At 39.6% G+C, this 16,053-nt stretch overlaps 1 protein-coding gene across 1 annotated transcript in view; it reads left to right on the top strand.

The window, feature by feature from the left end:
- Positions 1–16,053, top strand: part of LOC106527415 (plakophilin-4) — a gene marked incomplete in the record, with an annotated part of 80,870 nt that overhangs the window by 17,552 nt on the left and 47,265 nt on the right. The window contains 4 exon segments of the mRNA XM_014022291.1: positions 10,613–10,725; positions 11,767–11,801; positions 12,315–12,431; positions 13,929–14,083. Coding sequence (XP_013877745.1) covers positions 10,613–10,725; positions 11,767–11,801; positions 12,315–12,431; positions 13,929–14,083 — 420 coding nt within the window.

Raw genomic sequence — 16,053 nt, 5'->3', positions numbered from 1 at the left:
GTGTTTTATGTTAAAAATAATAAAAAAAACTTTGAAAAAAAAATAAAGACTGTGCAGTGCCTAGAGTAATGACAGTAAAGTGGTCCATCCCTGAATGTACAGGTGTTGATTCTAGAAGGGCTCTCATATAGCTGTCAAAACTCTTGCACTAGGATGGAGATGCTCATGACAAAACTGATTCAAGACGCCTGCTACCACCATTTTGAGAGAAAATTTGTTGCACAAAGTTTTTAAACGTGTTCAAAATTGACGCGAGAAGACTCTGTGCCTCTGCAAAGAAATTGAGAACTTCGACAAAGCTTTTAGCAGGTAAACTTATCAAATGGTTCAAATTCTGATTTTAGCTATTCAGCAATGGCAGCTCGATTATTTCATCAGAAAAACGTACATTCAATAAAAATGAGAAGAAGCTTTTTAGAGATAAGCTCAGTAAGAACACCAGAGACCAGTATTTAGCAAAGCTGACCTCAATTAGCAATGTAGATCCATATGAGTTAGCAGCTAAGCCCAGCTATGACATGGACAATTGACCCTGCACTTTTTCATTCATTGATATATTACCAACAGCACAAACTACATTATTTCAGCATTATTTCAATTTCAAAACAACATATATAAATTGCAAAATACTAACTGTTGCATCACATATCAGTGAAACAAATTTTTTAAAAAAATAATCTACTTTTATGAAAATGTAGGAAACACGCATATTCATAGATATGTGATTGAATGTGATATATTTGCACCTGACAGCTACAACCCAGACTAACCGGTCTTTGTCTCATATTGTATCTTTCATTTGCAGTCCATGGTCTTTTCTATAGATGGGGAACCTGTTACATTTCATGCCAGGGTTAATTCTTAATCAAACAGCGTTTTACACAACACCACCGAGCCATTTTTTTAAAAACAAAAATACAAAATCTGCTTAAGTTGGATTAAAATGGAAGCCACACTGTCAGCAGCTGTAGCAAGGCTCGCGATGCCGATACTATCCCCCCAGCATGGTGCTCAGTACCCACAATGCACAAGATGTGACGTCACGTGCAAAAAAGTCATTGTGCCTTTTCCTTATGTTGTGCTGCATTAAAATGGACAATGTCCAGATATACAGGAAACTGAAAGAGGATGTAAGCCCTTTTCATGACTGTAAACTGTCTGTTTACATTTTTAATAGTTTAACTGCATCAATATGGTCCTGTGAAAAAAAAGAAAGGAAAAAAACCAAAAATAAACAAACAGTTGTCCTTTCCTGTTATATAAGCTCTTGTTGGCCAAAAGTGTTTTCCTCTGTTTAGCTGACAGCAGCAGACTGTTGCACTGCAGGGCAGCTCCCAGATGTAAACACATGGTGCCAACAGTGTGAATATGATGCACGGATATGCAGGAAAAGAACATGCATGCTCATCAGAACTCATCCTGTGATATATGAGAGGAAACGTTCATTAAAACAGCAACTGAGCCGCATCGACACGTTTTCACGCCTAGCTGTATTCCTCCTATCGGAGCCAAAACATCCACACACGACGTCAGAGCACAGACGCTCTCGATGTGGATGAGCAACGTCGCTGCCTCGGTTTGTCGTGTATGAGCTGCAGGGTCACACGTTGAATCTGTGGTTTAAACCGACTCCCATCAATCCAGTTATGTCACCGCTTAGCTCCTCCCTGCTGACAGTATCCGAGCCCAAAAGCTGCTGCTGTTTGACATCTGCCTGGATCTGAAAGCATGGTCTTCGCTGTGTTTCAGAAAAAAGAAACTTGTGGTCCCAGAGTTCTCACGTCACACCTGAAGCTGTGTCACTGCCATCTGATAGGATTTCTTTTCATTCATTGTGTGTAGATTACAAGATCCTCTGCCTTCTAATACTGTGTGTCATCAGCCTGTGGTGCTACTTGCATATCTATTATTTACACTAAAATCCTCAGCATGGTCGGTCTGATCCTGCAAAATTTGTTCTCATTGTTGCCGTTGTGTGACAAAAAATTGTGTCAGTTTGTTCAAAGTCTTGTGTCCCCGCAACTTGTCACAAAGCCCCGGGCAAATTTTTGCCCCTCTTCTGCAAACAAAATTATCATGTGATTGATCAGAAATTTGTGGGTGAGTTTGTTTACGCTGAAAAGCTCTCAGACAACACTGGCAGAATTTTTCCTCAACTACTCTGCTTCCAGAAATCGACTGCTGCGCGTCCAAACAACACGGATAATTTTGAGGAGCATTTTGCCGAGGCAGTCAGAAAGTACGTCCATCTATAGCAGTGGTTCCCAAACTTTTTATCTTCTGACCCACAAAATATCCATGGCAAAAACTTGTGACCCCAAATATTACTGAGTCTATGTCTGAGGACACGAACTTTGTTAATAACCCTAAAAACACAGGCTTTTTGACAATCTAAACAGCTTGTACACAAATATAAATACTTATTTATACTCATTTTGTGTTTTTGTAATAATTATAGGGAAAATATTACATCAGCAATTATTTTATTAACCTTTAAATTGATTTCTGGAGATTATCCAAGGTGCTTCATGACCCATAATTGGGTCCCAAGCCCAACTTTGGGAACCAAAGTGCAGTGGTTCCCAAACTTTTCAGCTTTTGACCCACAAAATAACAGTAGCAGAGACCTGTGCCCCCAGCTGTTTCTGGATGATAAACATTTGTATCAGGTCAACTAAACATGGGCATAGTAACAATATTTTTTATACAACATTTATCCCTTTTAAATATACTAACCTCACTCCTTTGTAACAACTAAGGCAAAAAATGTAATTAATTCAGAAAATCTTTTCAGGACCCCACCTTGATGTTTCGGGACCCCACTTTGGGTCCCGACCCCAACTTTGGGAAACACTGATCTATAGGACACTTCCAGACACTTATAAAGGTAGTCAAATGGCCAAAAGCTCCTGGATGGAGATAGCACAAACATTGTGTACAGAGGAATCCATCTACTAAAAAATGTAGCGTTTCTATCCTCATCAGATTTGTGGTCAAATGGCGAATATCAGCTCCTCGTCTCCAGCGGAAAGAAACCTGTGCTGTGATGTGTACTGTTGTGGAAAGGAGTTTTCCAGGAGCTTGTTTCCCATGAAACCTAAAAGATGTGTGTGAAAATGAACATCGAACATGGCTTTGAACGGATGGTCATCGTGACAGAGGATAGTTGAACCATCTGTCGTTATCCTTTTTTTGCAGGAAATTTCTGGAGCAAAAAGACTAATGACACCTGTATGTTGAGCTGCTTGTAGGAATATTTACTTAAAGTACTTTAAGCACAGGTTCACATCATATTTATATGAAATAAGCTGAAAACAAACTGATCTTTCTCTAAAACATGTGTAATAAACCGTGATCAGCTCCTCTGTTGACCGGATAGTGATGCCTTGTTGTTTAAGAAACTGTTTGACATGGAGTGTTATTGTTCCCTAAATCTCCTCAAAATTATCCATTTTCAACAAACTTGATGCAAGTTACTGTGAATGCATAAAAGGGAGTTTAGGCACTTAATGAAAATTGCTAAATGAAAAAAATTACAATGCATTCATTAGTAGCAAGTAGTTACTAAAAACAGAGACAAAAACTGGCTTCTTGTAAAAGCCTGCTACTTGAGGCAGTTTCAGTAAAGAGTTTGACCTTTTATTTCAGGACATTTAGGTCATAAATAAACAATGAACTGGTCTGTTATATGTTCAATTTTTTAAAACATTAGGGAGCAAGTTAATGATTTATTCATGTCCAAGTGAGCTACTAAATTTCCTCGATTTCTGCAAATATGAGAAAAACTGAAAAAGTTTGATGATGGTTCTATAAAAAGTGTTATTTTGTTTTGGCCTACAAATGAAATTTTACGAATTGTTTAAGTTTTATTTTAATGTTCAGGTAGATTTTGAGGATCTCTGTAAATTGTATCTTTTGAGAGAGAGAGAGAGAGTAAAATTGGTTCTTTTAATTCTTAAGGTCACAGAGCCTTGACGTAGAGATTTGTTTCTTCCCTCGGAGACGAAGTGAAACTTGTTGCTTGCATCAAAAGTGCTTGTTTGGGCGTATAAGATGACAGGAAGTATTTTAATCCATGTATAGGTTGTATGAGGAGGACGACAGACAGGAAAAACAAAAGTAGGATGCAAAACATTGAAGCTGCTGTGGGTGTTACAGCTGCTGTCTGTTAATCCATGCATGGTTCTGTTGGCCTTGGTGTAAATTTTCTTTCAGTGTTGGGAATTTGATCATGTTAAGATAAAAGTGATTTTCCCTGCTTGGGTAGCAAAAAAAAAAAAGAGCCTGGAAAATGTTAACGCCTTTAACGAGGCGAGTTCCATCACAGCAGAGATGTGCAGCGGCTGCAGGAGAACTATGTGGGGCGCTTCACGGATATCACAGATTGAATGTGGATAAAGCAGACTGCTGGGATGTGATTGGACACGGCAAGAAGCAAACGTCTGTGGTCACTGTTGCTTGATAAGGGAGAGGAAAATCTGTGATGGTGCACGATGTGCTGTGGCAAATTGTCTGCGAGCCTCCCGGCTGGTACGAGACGTGGCCTGGCATGACTTCACCTCGGCCTGAGAGGCGACAGGCGCAGAGCATGGACGCGGCTCTGTTTTGCCTGTCGAGGCGAGCGGTGAGACAGCGAGGCTGAAACAAGGAGGGATGTGTTCCTGTCCTGTCTCTGCTCTGCTCCGGAGCCAAGAGAGAAAAATACAGCAGCCGCACTGTGCCTATAAGCAGCATGTTGACGCACACACTCCTGTGTCCCTGAAAAAACAGATGTGTCAACACTACTTTTGGCGCCCCATTTGGAGTCATGGCAAATCACTATTGTCCACTTTATTAAAGGAAGGGCAGTCCTGTAATTGACTGTGTCTAATTGTCTTTTATCAAAAAACTCATGAGCCGGATTTGAATGAAACTCATAAAGGATTACAGCCGTAGCTCATCAATCTTAGCAGTTACCAGAATGATTTCAACTCAGCCAGTTTCATAGATAATGAACTAAAATTAGGTGTGGTAGTAGCTGAGAGTCGTCCCAAAAACATACCTCTAGCTCTAACAGACAATCCACGATCTTTGTTTATAACATTGGCATTAACTGTTGAATTTAACAACATGTCTCTTTTCATAAACAAATGGACAGACTTTGATGTAACTAGCTGATATTAACCACTGGATGTACAGGGGTAAGACAATGAAACTGAAACACCTGGTTTTAGACCATAACATCCCTTTCAGACAGCTTCCTCTTGCATCCACAGTTAATCCTGTTGGATGTGGTTGGTCCTTCTTGGTGGTATGCTGACATTACCCTGGATACTGTGGCTYTTGATACATCACAAAGACTTGCTGTCTTGGTCACAGATGCACCAACAAGATGTGCACCAACAATTTGTCCTCTTTTGAACTCTGGTATGTCACCATAATGTTGTGTCCATTGCAATATTTTGAGCAAAATTGTGCTCTTACCCTTTTACTTGAAGCTTCACACACTGCTCTTACTGGTGCAATGTGCAATTAATGAAGAATGGCCACCAGGCTGGTCCAATTTAGCCATGAAAACTCCCACACTAAAATGACAGGTTTTTCAGTTTCATGGGCCTCATGTAAGAACTTGTTCGTATTTTTATCCTAAATTTCTCTTCCTTTTGTTCGTATGAAGGGTTCATACGAACATGTCACGTCAGATTCAACAAACTCTTCTATCTTCAGGAAAAGTGCATAAATGAGCTGCGTAAATTCCACCTGTTCTATCCAGCTGCTCGTGCACGCGAGAGGAGATTAGCATAATTACCACCCCAAAAACACCATATAAGGCTGTGTTTCCTGCCTCAGATATCAGGAAGTGTCCATTCATGAAAATGACAGCGAAAACTAAAAAGAAGAACTTTACGAGTTCAGAGATTGAAGTCCGTCTGTCAGAGATCCAGAAAAGAAAATCTGTCATTTTTAGCAGGTCAGCTGTGGAATAAAAAGAGCTGCTAAAAGTATAAACAACTGTGTTAAATCATTTTCATTTATTCAGAAGACACAGCGCAGCGCACCGTGCCCCCCGCCCCCCCCCACCCCTGCACGGTCGCAAGTGGTCTCAGTTGTGGTTCTGAAATAAGCATTTTAAAATGTTTTCAAAATAAGTCTGGCACTTTGGAGAAAATCCAGGACTCGCTGGAGGGATTATGTATCCCCTCTGGCCTGGGAACGTCTCGGAGTCCTCCAGGACATGGAGGGTGTCGCTGGGGAGAGCGGGGTCTTTCTGCTGCTGCCCCCGCGACCTGATCCCGACAGAAAACGGACGGACGGACAATTTATATTGTTAGTCTAAATTATTACATTTAAAATTATAACTCTAATTCAAGCAGAATAACTTATTGTCAACATAATCATAGAGTGTAATTTATTTCCAACTCAAAATATCTTCAAACTAATGAAATATAAAGTTATTATTGAAGAAAACCCGTCTGGATAACAGCAGACTGACTGCTCGTAAAATATACGACAGGTCTGGACCACTCGTGAATTTTGTTCGTATCTGAAAATAATATTGGTGAATGCCACAAATTCTCCTAAATCACTCGTACGCACAACTTAAGAACAAATCTGTGTGTATGAATGGTTCTTGCATGAGGCCCATTGTCTAACCCCTGTTCATCTACAATTAATTTACTGTTGGAGTCAATCCAAGTGAAAACAGCCACCACAGCTAATCAACAACTAAAATTAGACAACCAATTAAACTTAGTTAATTTTACAAATATTGAGCTAAAATTAGGTTTTTCTAAAAATAAAAACAATAAAATAAAATAAAAAAGGGTGTTGTACATCAGCCAATAGCTGCTTTGAAATCTAAAGACTGGCATCTTCCAATTAAAAAAAGTCCTAATCAGAAACACATCTCTCATTGGTTTATGTGTCAAAAACTCAACAGAATTAAACAGAATGAGGATTTTGGTTCATACCTCTCACATGCAAAAATTGTAAAGAGGTTTCCTGTGATTTGTTAGTGCTCATAGTCGCTGTAAATGTAAATATGGATGCTATACATTAGCATGTGTGTATCAATTGTAAGGTTGTTGTACTATTATGTATTATAGCACTATCATCTGCTCTGTTTATTGGTTCATTATGCACATTTGATCTTGCTGCTGAAGTTTAAATAAGAACCTGGACTCCCATTTTGTAGCTAAAGATGAGTGGAGTTCCAAGCTTTAAGCTGCATGGTATTGAGAACATAAATATTTGGATTGATCCGTATACCCCTACCTCAATAACATAAAAGTTAAATAAAATGCAACATGAATGTTCAGACTGCAGTCCATTTGAAAAACATTTGTATAAGGGTTAGACAATGAAACTGAAACACCTGTCATTTTAGTGTGGGAGGTTTCATGGCTAAATTGGACCAGCCTCAAAATATTGCAATGGACACAACATTATGGTGTTAAACGAGGACACATTGTTGGTTCGCGTCTTGCTGGTACATCTGTGACCAAGACAGCAAGTCTTTGTGATGTATCAAGAGCCACAGTATCCAGGGTAATGTCTGCATACCACCAAGAAGGACCAACCACATCCAACAGGATTAACTGTGGATGCAAGAGGAAGCTGTCTGAAAGGGATGTTATGGTCTAAAACCAGGTGTTTCAGTTTCAGTGTCTTACCCCTGTAAGTGATTTACTATCAAAGGACGTGGATTAGATATACTGTATGATTTGTCATGTTCAGAAAGTCATAATTTTTTATACAGGTTAGATGTGTGGAAAAGAATGGATTTTAGCCATTTTTGCCTGCAGTGTAAACATAAACTCAGCTACTACCGCACTATCTGTAATATTATACTATTAAGTTGTAGCCATTAGCAATCCTTTATTATAAAGTTGATCTAGTGGTTTCCAAAAGTTAAATAGCTGTAGATGTTCATTCATCAATTATTACTCTGAAATATTCCCTAAAATACATCCAGTGGTTCAACAAAATATTTTGCTACCAAACTTATAAACACACATGCAACAAACGACACTTTACACAATCATCCCCCTTTTTAGGTGGTGGGAGAAAAAAATAGGACAAAAGACAACATGTTTGTGAAGAACATACGGTCGATTTACATTTGATGGCAGCTATACATCGCAAAGAAAAGTTTACAAACTTCAGAAATGTTTTGGTATTTTAGGAATAAAAATTTCAACTGTCAATAACGACTGCAAGTACACTATATTGCCAAGAGTATTTACTCACCTCAAATGACTGTGCACCAGTGCACAAAGCAAGGTCCGTAAATAGAATAGAATAGAAACAGCCTTTATTGTTCCGCACGGGGAAATTCAGTTGTAGAAAGACATGGATGTCAGAGTCTGGTGTGGATTAACTTGGTTGGCCTGTACGGAGTCCTGACATAAACCTGATAGAACACCTTTGGGATGAATTAGAGTGGAGACCTCGTCCAACACCAGTATGTGACCTCACAAATGCTCTTCTGGAAGAATGGTCTAAAATCCCCAAAAACACACTCCTAAACCTTGTAGACAGCCTTATAAGAGTTGAAGCTGTTCTAGCTGCAGAGGGTGGACCAATGTCATATTGAACCCTATGGATTAGGAATGGGACATCACTTAAGCTCATATGTGAGTCAAGGCAAGTGAGCCAATACTTTTGGCAATATAGTGTATGTTTTTTATGGAAGTAAAACCAAACTAACAAACAATTTTTTTTAAATTTCACAGTAGTTCACTGCCTGTGAGTCACAGGAGCTCTGTAAGTAGACGAACATCTGTCCAATTAGAACAATCAGCTGCTTCACCAGGATCAACACCCATTAAAAATGCAGGTTTAACTGCAGCTCGTATTGATGGGTCATGCAGTTTGAGCTTTGAGCTCTGTCACACTGTAACCTTTTAGACAACTTATGCTGACGTAAAAAGATTTGGTTACACCTTGTACATGTTTTTAGCCTTACTTAACCATTAACAGCTAGTTAACCTTAAAAACATCATTAATGAAGGATAATTTCTATTTATTAAATGGTAAATGACTTGAACTTATAAAGCGCTTTATGAAGTCCACACGGACTCCGAGGCGCTTTACACTTCAGACATTCATCCATTCACACACTGATGATGGTAAGTTACATTGTAACCAGCTGACAGAGTCTTGCCCAAGGACACAACGACTGCGATGGCTGGAACGGGGGATCAAACTGGTAACCTACCGGTTGCCGGATGACTCCCTTTAATAATTTTTATTAACTTAAAAAAACAACATGCTCATTGTTTATTCATGCTTAATACATGAATTAACTATTCTATATACTGTGTATATGTATGTAAATACCCATGTAAATATACTGTCACACCATGTGTTGGACATGTATAAATGGTTCGAGAACATTTAAATTGACTATAAAATAAGAAAGTACTGTGACTAAATATGAAATATATAATAAAGAAATAATATTAAAAGTAAAAGATTTTTAACTGAACTTCTCACCCTATCTCTATTGGAGAGTTGAGCTATCCTACTTTTTTCAATTTATTTTATTAGTGTGCAGCATTTGTGTTGTTTAAAGTGTTGTATAAGTTGTATTGTTTAATTTAAACCTTTATTGTTTCCCTTGTGGCTACTGTCTGGCTAATTTTAGATTTTATCCACAGTTTAGGTATTTTTAGCTTTTACCAACTTTTTTGATTTTTTCAGCTTTTCTTTTGCTTATTTTATATTTGACATTTTAATTCAACCCATTCTCACTCCCGAGTCGTCACATATTGACGTTTTTCAAAGGTCCCTTTGCGTCCAATTTTGACGCATCAGGTACCCCCCTTGCGTCATATTTTGACGGGATGGGGCGGAATCTGTTGTCGTAATTTTTCAAAGTGTAGAAAATGCACAAATAGTACCGTCCCAAAGCGTGAAATTACGTGTATTCACTTTAGACATCCTGTCCCAGACCCTAGTACCTAAAATTAACCATTAACCCTGATACGTAAAATTAACCATTTTTAGAAAATGTAGGAAATTCATGGCAACTACGTGTTGCAAAGCCTAAAATTACCTAATGTTCACTGTAGACATCCTATCCCTGACCCCAGTCCCTAAACTTAACCATTTATCCTGATCCCTAATGTTAACCTCAGACCCCCGACCCAAAGACCCCTGGTGGCGCAACCCGGAAAAGCCGCGGGCGGCAAGGACTGACGCGAGGGGGGTACCTGATGCGTCAAAATTGGACGCAAAGGGACCTTTGAAAAAYGTCAATATGTGACGACTCGGGAGTGAGAATGTGTTGTTTAATTTGAGCTTAAACAGATTTCTACAGTAAATCAAGGGCGCATGTTAATTTCTATCATTTCCTGCATTTTAGCAGAAAATATAATTGGTTTTTTTTTTTTTTACCATAATTTCAGTCTCGGTATCAAACCTTGGGTTGGTCCAGCACTCAGTTTTAATGTTTAAACTGTGAAATTGTTTGTTGCCAAACTCACACCTGACCTATCAGACTGAACACACAACTTGTATCTACATTTACTTTTAACTGGCAGCTAACAGGTGGTAAAAAGAGGCTGAAAGTGCTCTTTGGTGAATGTTCGGTCATGATTGCAACTCTTCATGTCTGTATTGTCTGCAGGAGCTCCAGTTCGAGAGGCTGACTCGAGAGTTGGAGGAAGAGCGGCAGATTGTGGCGAGCCAGCTGGAGAAATGCATGCTGGGAGCTGAGTCACCAACTGGAGACAGTAGCAGGTAGATTGGAAACAACCAGCAATAAAGCATGTTTATTTGTATAGGGTGATGAGAGTTAAGTCCAGTTAAGTTATTAACTATGAGTAAATAAAAGTACCTTCAAAAAGGATGCACAACTTGTAAACTCTTCCACATTTTGAAAACTTCTATTTTATGGACAAACCCATATCAGAGCGTAATTGTGAAGTGAAAGGAAAATGATACATGGTTTTCAATTTTTTTAAACTTTTATGAACCTTTGGTGTCTTTTAGCTAGCCTTTATCTACTTTTAATTTTTAGGTAGCAGTTTGAGTGCCACCCCAGAACGTTCAGTGACCCCACATGGCCACCCAATTAAAAAAAAAGGATTACCACTGCAGCAAAGTATTTTAGCACTTCATGCTCACTCTGCAATTTTTACCAAAAAAATACAATTTGTGTCCTTTTTTTTTAGTGCTGGGCAGTATTAGACAATTTTGCGTTGGTGAGAATATTTGTAATGATTGAGATTATGATGTCAGGTGCAATATATCTTTTGTTTTTCTTTCCTCCCTTTCTAATGTACTTCCTACACTATGTGACCTTTAGCATTTTTGGCATGGCCATTTGTGTCTGTGTTTGTGTTTGTGTGGTGTGAGCTGTTGGTGCCATGAGACTCTCTCCTACTGGCTAAATATTGCATTAGCATGAAAAACAACTTCAAAATGCTTCAAAAACATATTAGTCCACACTTACTGCACTCTAAGCAGTCCTTTGCATTACGTATATTGTGCACATTGATATTGCAATGACATTGTATTTGCAATGTATTGTGCGGCCCCATTTTTATTTATGTTTAAAATAAAACATGTTTTGGTTTATATTGTAAGACAAAAATATTTTCAGAGGACAGTTTTCTTAAAGGCTTCAAGACATTTTTGTACATTTTATTTAATGCAAATTAACGTATGGTTATATGTCTTGCTCTTGTCCTGGTTTGATTGACCATTAAGTATATTGCTCTGATTTAAATCACTCTACTCTTTGTCTTTTCCATTTCCTTGTCCTGACTGTTCCCAAAGCTCTTCTGAGAAGTCTTACGCATGGAGATCTGCTGGTAAAAACTCTTCTTTTGAGCTGGGATTTAAATGTATTGTAAAAGAAAATGTTTCAGTTTTAGGCTTTGACTGATGTCCAGTAAGGGATCTGATGCCTCTGGTTCTTTGTAAACTCCTGTAGCTTCAGATAAGATCAAACCTGTATACATTTGCAGCTAAAGGAGAACTGTTTCTGCAGATGAGAAAGTCATCATAGCCTCCAGAAGAAACTTGCTGGCACACTGCGCCAGCTGGTCAAGCAAAACAAAACAATGTTTCCACTGCTGTGAATGGGCTCATTTACTATTCTGTCAAACATCTTTGTGTTCAGATGTCGGCTCATTAATCACTGCCATGTGCTCAGGAAAATAAAAGTATTGTTGGAGATAAAAGGGTCTAACCCTGCAAAATATTGTGCTCGTCATGTCTTTGTGACATCTAATTGAATGACCTTTTTTTATTTGTCAAGTGTCCTAATACACCGATTACTGCGAGACTGAAAAAGACTTTGCATTTCCTGTGTTGTATGACAGGTGGAGAGTCTCAGGGTCTTGCCACGGAGGCGTCTGGGTGTCCAGGTCGTCACCTGGAGGCAGAGGAAGGGCTCTACCTGCCTGAAGTGGACCGGGCCTCCCTGCATGACAGTGAGGGTCTGTTATCTATAAGCAGCACAAAGAGACAAACTGTACAGGGTGTAGAAATTTATGAAATCAGATTTTTATAGCTACCGTATTTGTGCGTGTATAATGTGAAAAATGTAACACAAAAATTCTCCATAACACAGACGAGCTACATCTAATGGCCAGAACTCTGCAGTTTTCACTCATTTACAGGCCAGCGGTCACTCTTTCAGAGATGAGGATGTTCTCATTCTTGATAGAGAGGAACGTTGGTTTGAGAGAGGAGTAAAAGAAGCCATTTTTGTGAAGAAAGACCGTCCATCATTAAACAGAGGTGGAGGCCTCCGCTTTCAGCTGTCCCCCTCCTACAGCGCTGCTATTGGCAGTATCACTCCACCCCCTGTTTACAATAGATGTTAATTAGGTGTCAACGATAGCCATGTGATGTGAGTATCAGTCACATGGAGGCAGTGCTTAAAAGCCTGAATTTTGCCTGAAACTCTCAGACTGAAGAAGTCTCTTGGAGGAGAGACGAAACGTTTCATTAGAGAAGAACCCATCCAGAAGACCTATACAATTTTTTTCTTTTTGATTTTTCGGGTCACATTATAATTGAGAATGCATTATCCATGCATAAATACATTCGTTTTGAGTAGTTGGCTCAGAAGATGAGATGAAAAAAAAAACAAGTTTTAAACCACAAAAAATTCCCTTTGAATAATTTTCACACTTGTATATTTCCATAAATCAAGTTAAAGAAATCCAGTGATGCCCCTGTTTTCAAAGAAGTTTCCAACTTAAAACATCTGCTTTCCATTTATTCAGATCACCCATATAGGCTCAGAACGTAAAGTCTCCTCCCTGTTGCCTGAGCCTTTATTTTTAGCTGTAAAAGTTCCACATACTTTCACACCTGGAGAACTGTACTGCAGCTACAACCAGTCACTGTTGGACGTTAGGCCCCTTCACTGGAGTGTTTGACATTTTGCTTCCATCAAGAGGAATGTGTTAAACTGCCAAAGATGGGCGGCTGATAGAGCGAAACACTGGAGCAGCTGGTGTGGCTGTGAATTATTATTTCTGCAGGATACTCTCATCAAAAAATACACATGTTGTGTCTACATTTCTGCCACACAACATATCCTAAAAATTCTGAAGAGCAATTAACCTCAGACATTATTTATTTAAGGTGTTTGATTTCAGCATGAGTCAACATCCACGGTCTGAGCAGCGGTTTTGAAATATTAAAACAAATTTGCCTTTGGCTTATTTGTATTCCATACAGTTGGAGTGGTCTCAGAGAATAAAAATATCCCCCACATGCTTCCTCCTCCTCCTCATCCTACAGAAAGTAGGCCAGCTGATTGTTCCAAGAGAAGCATAAAAAGCTTCGCTCACATATCCATGTGTTTGTGTGCATGATGCCGTTTTACAAAGTGCAAATTATTTTACTGCTGCGACTGAAGTGGTGGCTGCAGTTTGATGTCAACATGAAGCACTGACACCTTACCTCTTGTTGTTTTTAAGGCTCCACAGGTCACTCGGCTCACATGACCTCGTATTCAGACAGCGGCTACCAAGACAGCAGTGTTAGTTACTACAGCAACCAGAATGTGGTGCGTTCGGAGCCCCGGGCCTCAGTATCAAGAAGCCCTAGGGCAGAAGGTCAAGCCTCTGGGCAGGTAGGACTAATCTTTTCAGAAAGTAGTCGGGTGAATTGATGATGGCTGCCATCGCTAATCAACCATAGCAAACACAAAAAAGCTATCAGTTACATTAATTTCAGATATTGAGCAAAAGTTGGATGTGGTAGTAGTCGAGAGTCATCCCCAACACACATTGCAAGTGCTAACAGATCCTTCATATGTCTACATTTGTAACGGCTATGAATTTGTCATTTCTTAACATAAGTTGATCTCAATTTAAAGCTTAAAGGGGCAATATCATGTAAAATCAACTTTTTTGAGTTTTACATCATGTTATAATGTTATACTCTCATAAAAAACATGACCAAAGCCTTGCTTTGACTCATTCATGCATGTTTGAGAAATCCTGCACCGTTTTTAGGAAGCCATGCTGAGGAGCAAAACGATAGTTGGGGACCAGAAACGCCCCCGGGACGTGTCTTTAAGCCGTGCTTCCTCATGGCAGAGCGCCCCCCTCCCCCTTCCCTTCCCACAAACCCCGCCCATGACTCCTGCAGGCTCTCGGCGGTAACAAAGCAAACGAGTGAAACAAAGTGAAAAAAATGTCTGCTGAGCTCCACTACTTCTCACTCAGTGAAGCTCTTTTCAGATAAAAAATACCTTTGAGGAAATATATTTTCAGATGCCAAGTAAACTGTATCATAGCACCCCTCCACCCCACCCCCGCGCACACTGAAATGGGCGGGACAGAAGCGGAAGGTGGTTCTTAAAGAGACAGAGGCCAATTTCAAGGTGTTTAGAAGAGGAAGTGATGAGAAGATAAGTTTATTTTCTGTTTAAACATAAAAACAGCATTTTAATAACAGCTAAAGGTGACATAGATACTTTATTATGGTATAGTATTTAAATATATAGATACTTTATTATGGTATAGTATTTAAATATATAGATACTTTATTATGGTATAGTATTTAAATAAATGCCTGAGAAACATATAATATTGCCCCTTTAAACTAACTAAAGGGCTCAGCATACTCTATACAGTATGTAGCCGAACAGTTGACTTCCGGTCACGAGGTTGCGGGACATTAATTTTTGCACACACCTTTCAAAGATCAGGATACATACAGTGCAGAGCACCTGGGAAACCCCTTCCACTGCTGTACACGTCACAGCATGGGTTTCTTCCCCCTGGGGTCTCCATACCAATATTCGCCGTTATGCCACAAATCTGTTACGGATAGAGCGCCGCTCTTTTCGGCAGACGGATTCCTCCGTTCATACAGCGGCTGTATTGTTCCACTAACTGTCTAACTATTCAGTGCAAGTTGGGGTGGCAAGAGTGATGCTCAATTATATGCAACGAATGGGCTGCCTGGGCATCACAGGTTCTATCAGAACAAAACTCATGGCAGCCATGGAAGTCCTACTGGACCTGGCTCCACTAGATTTACATATCTTAGGGGGGGCTGCATCCAGTGCAGTAAGGCTACGCCAGTCTGGTAGGTGGAAAAACTTTTCTGACTCACAGCATACTAAAATCTGGGACTGGGCAGTTGCTGCTGTTCCAGTAACTGCAGGACCTGGAGACAGAATGGTCAAAAAATACAATTTTGAGCCAAGTTTTAAGACAGAGTTAGAAGACAGGTCTGCCTGGATTAACCTCTCTATGACAGACTTGTCTCCCAATCATTTCTACTGTTTTACAGATGGATCCCTTCTGAAGGGGTCAGTAGGTGCAGGGGTGCTGATTTTGCACAACCATAGTGAGAGAGAGCATAAATACCCACTAGGTTGTTTTGCAACCGTATCTCAAGCTGAAATATATGCAATCCACCAGTGTGTGGCATTTCCCAAAGAGCTCTCCAAAGGCCACGTTTCACAGCATTGGGAGTGTGCCGAAGCAGTCAACCAACAGGAGAGAGACAACACTGTTACTGTTAAATGGGTACCAGGACATACTGGCATCAATGGTAACCAAAGAGCTGACTACCTTGCAAAAGCTG

Source organism: Austrofundulus limnaeus, unplaced genomic scaffold, assembly GCF_001266775.1.
Source record: "Austrofundulus limnaeus strain Quisiro unplaced genomic scaffold, Austrofundulus_limnaeus-1.0 Scaffold323, whole genome shotgun sequence".
NCBI lineage: Eukaryota > Metazoa > Chordata > Actinopteri > Cyprinodontiformes > Rivulidae > Austrofundulus > Austrofundulus limnaeus.
This window is presented reverse-complemented; position numbering and strand designations above follow the sequence as displayed.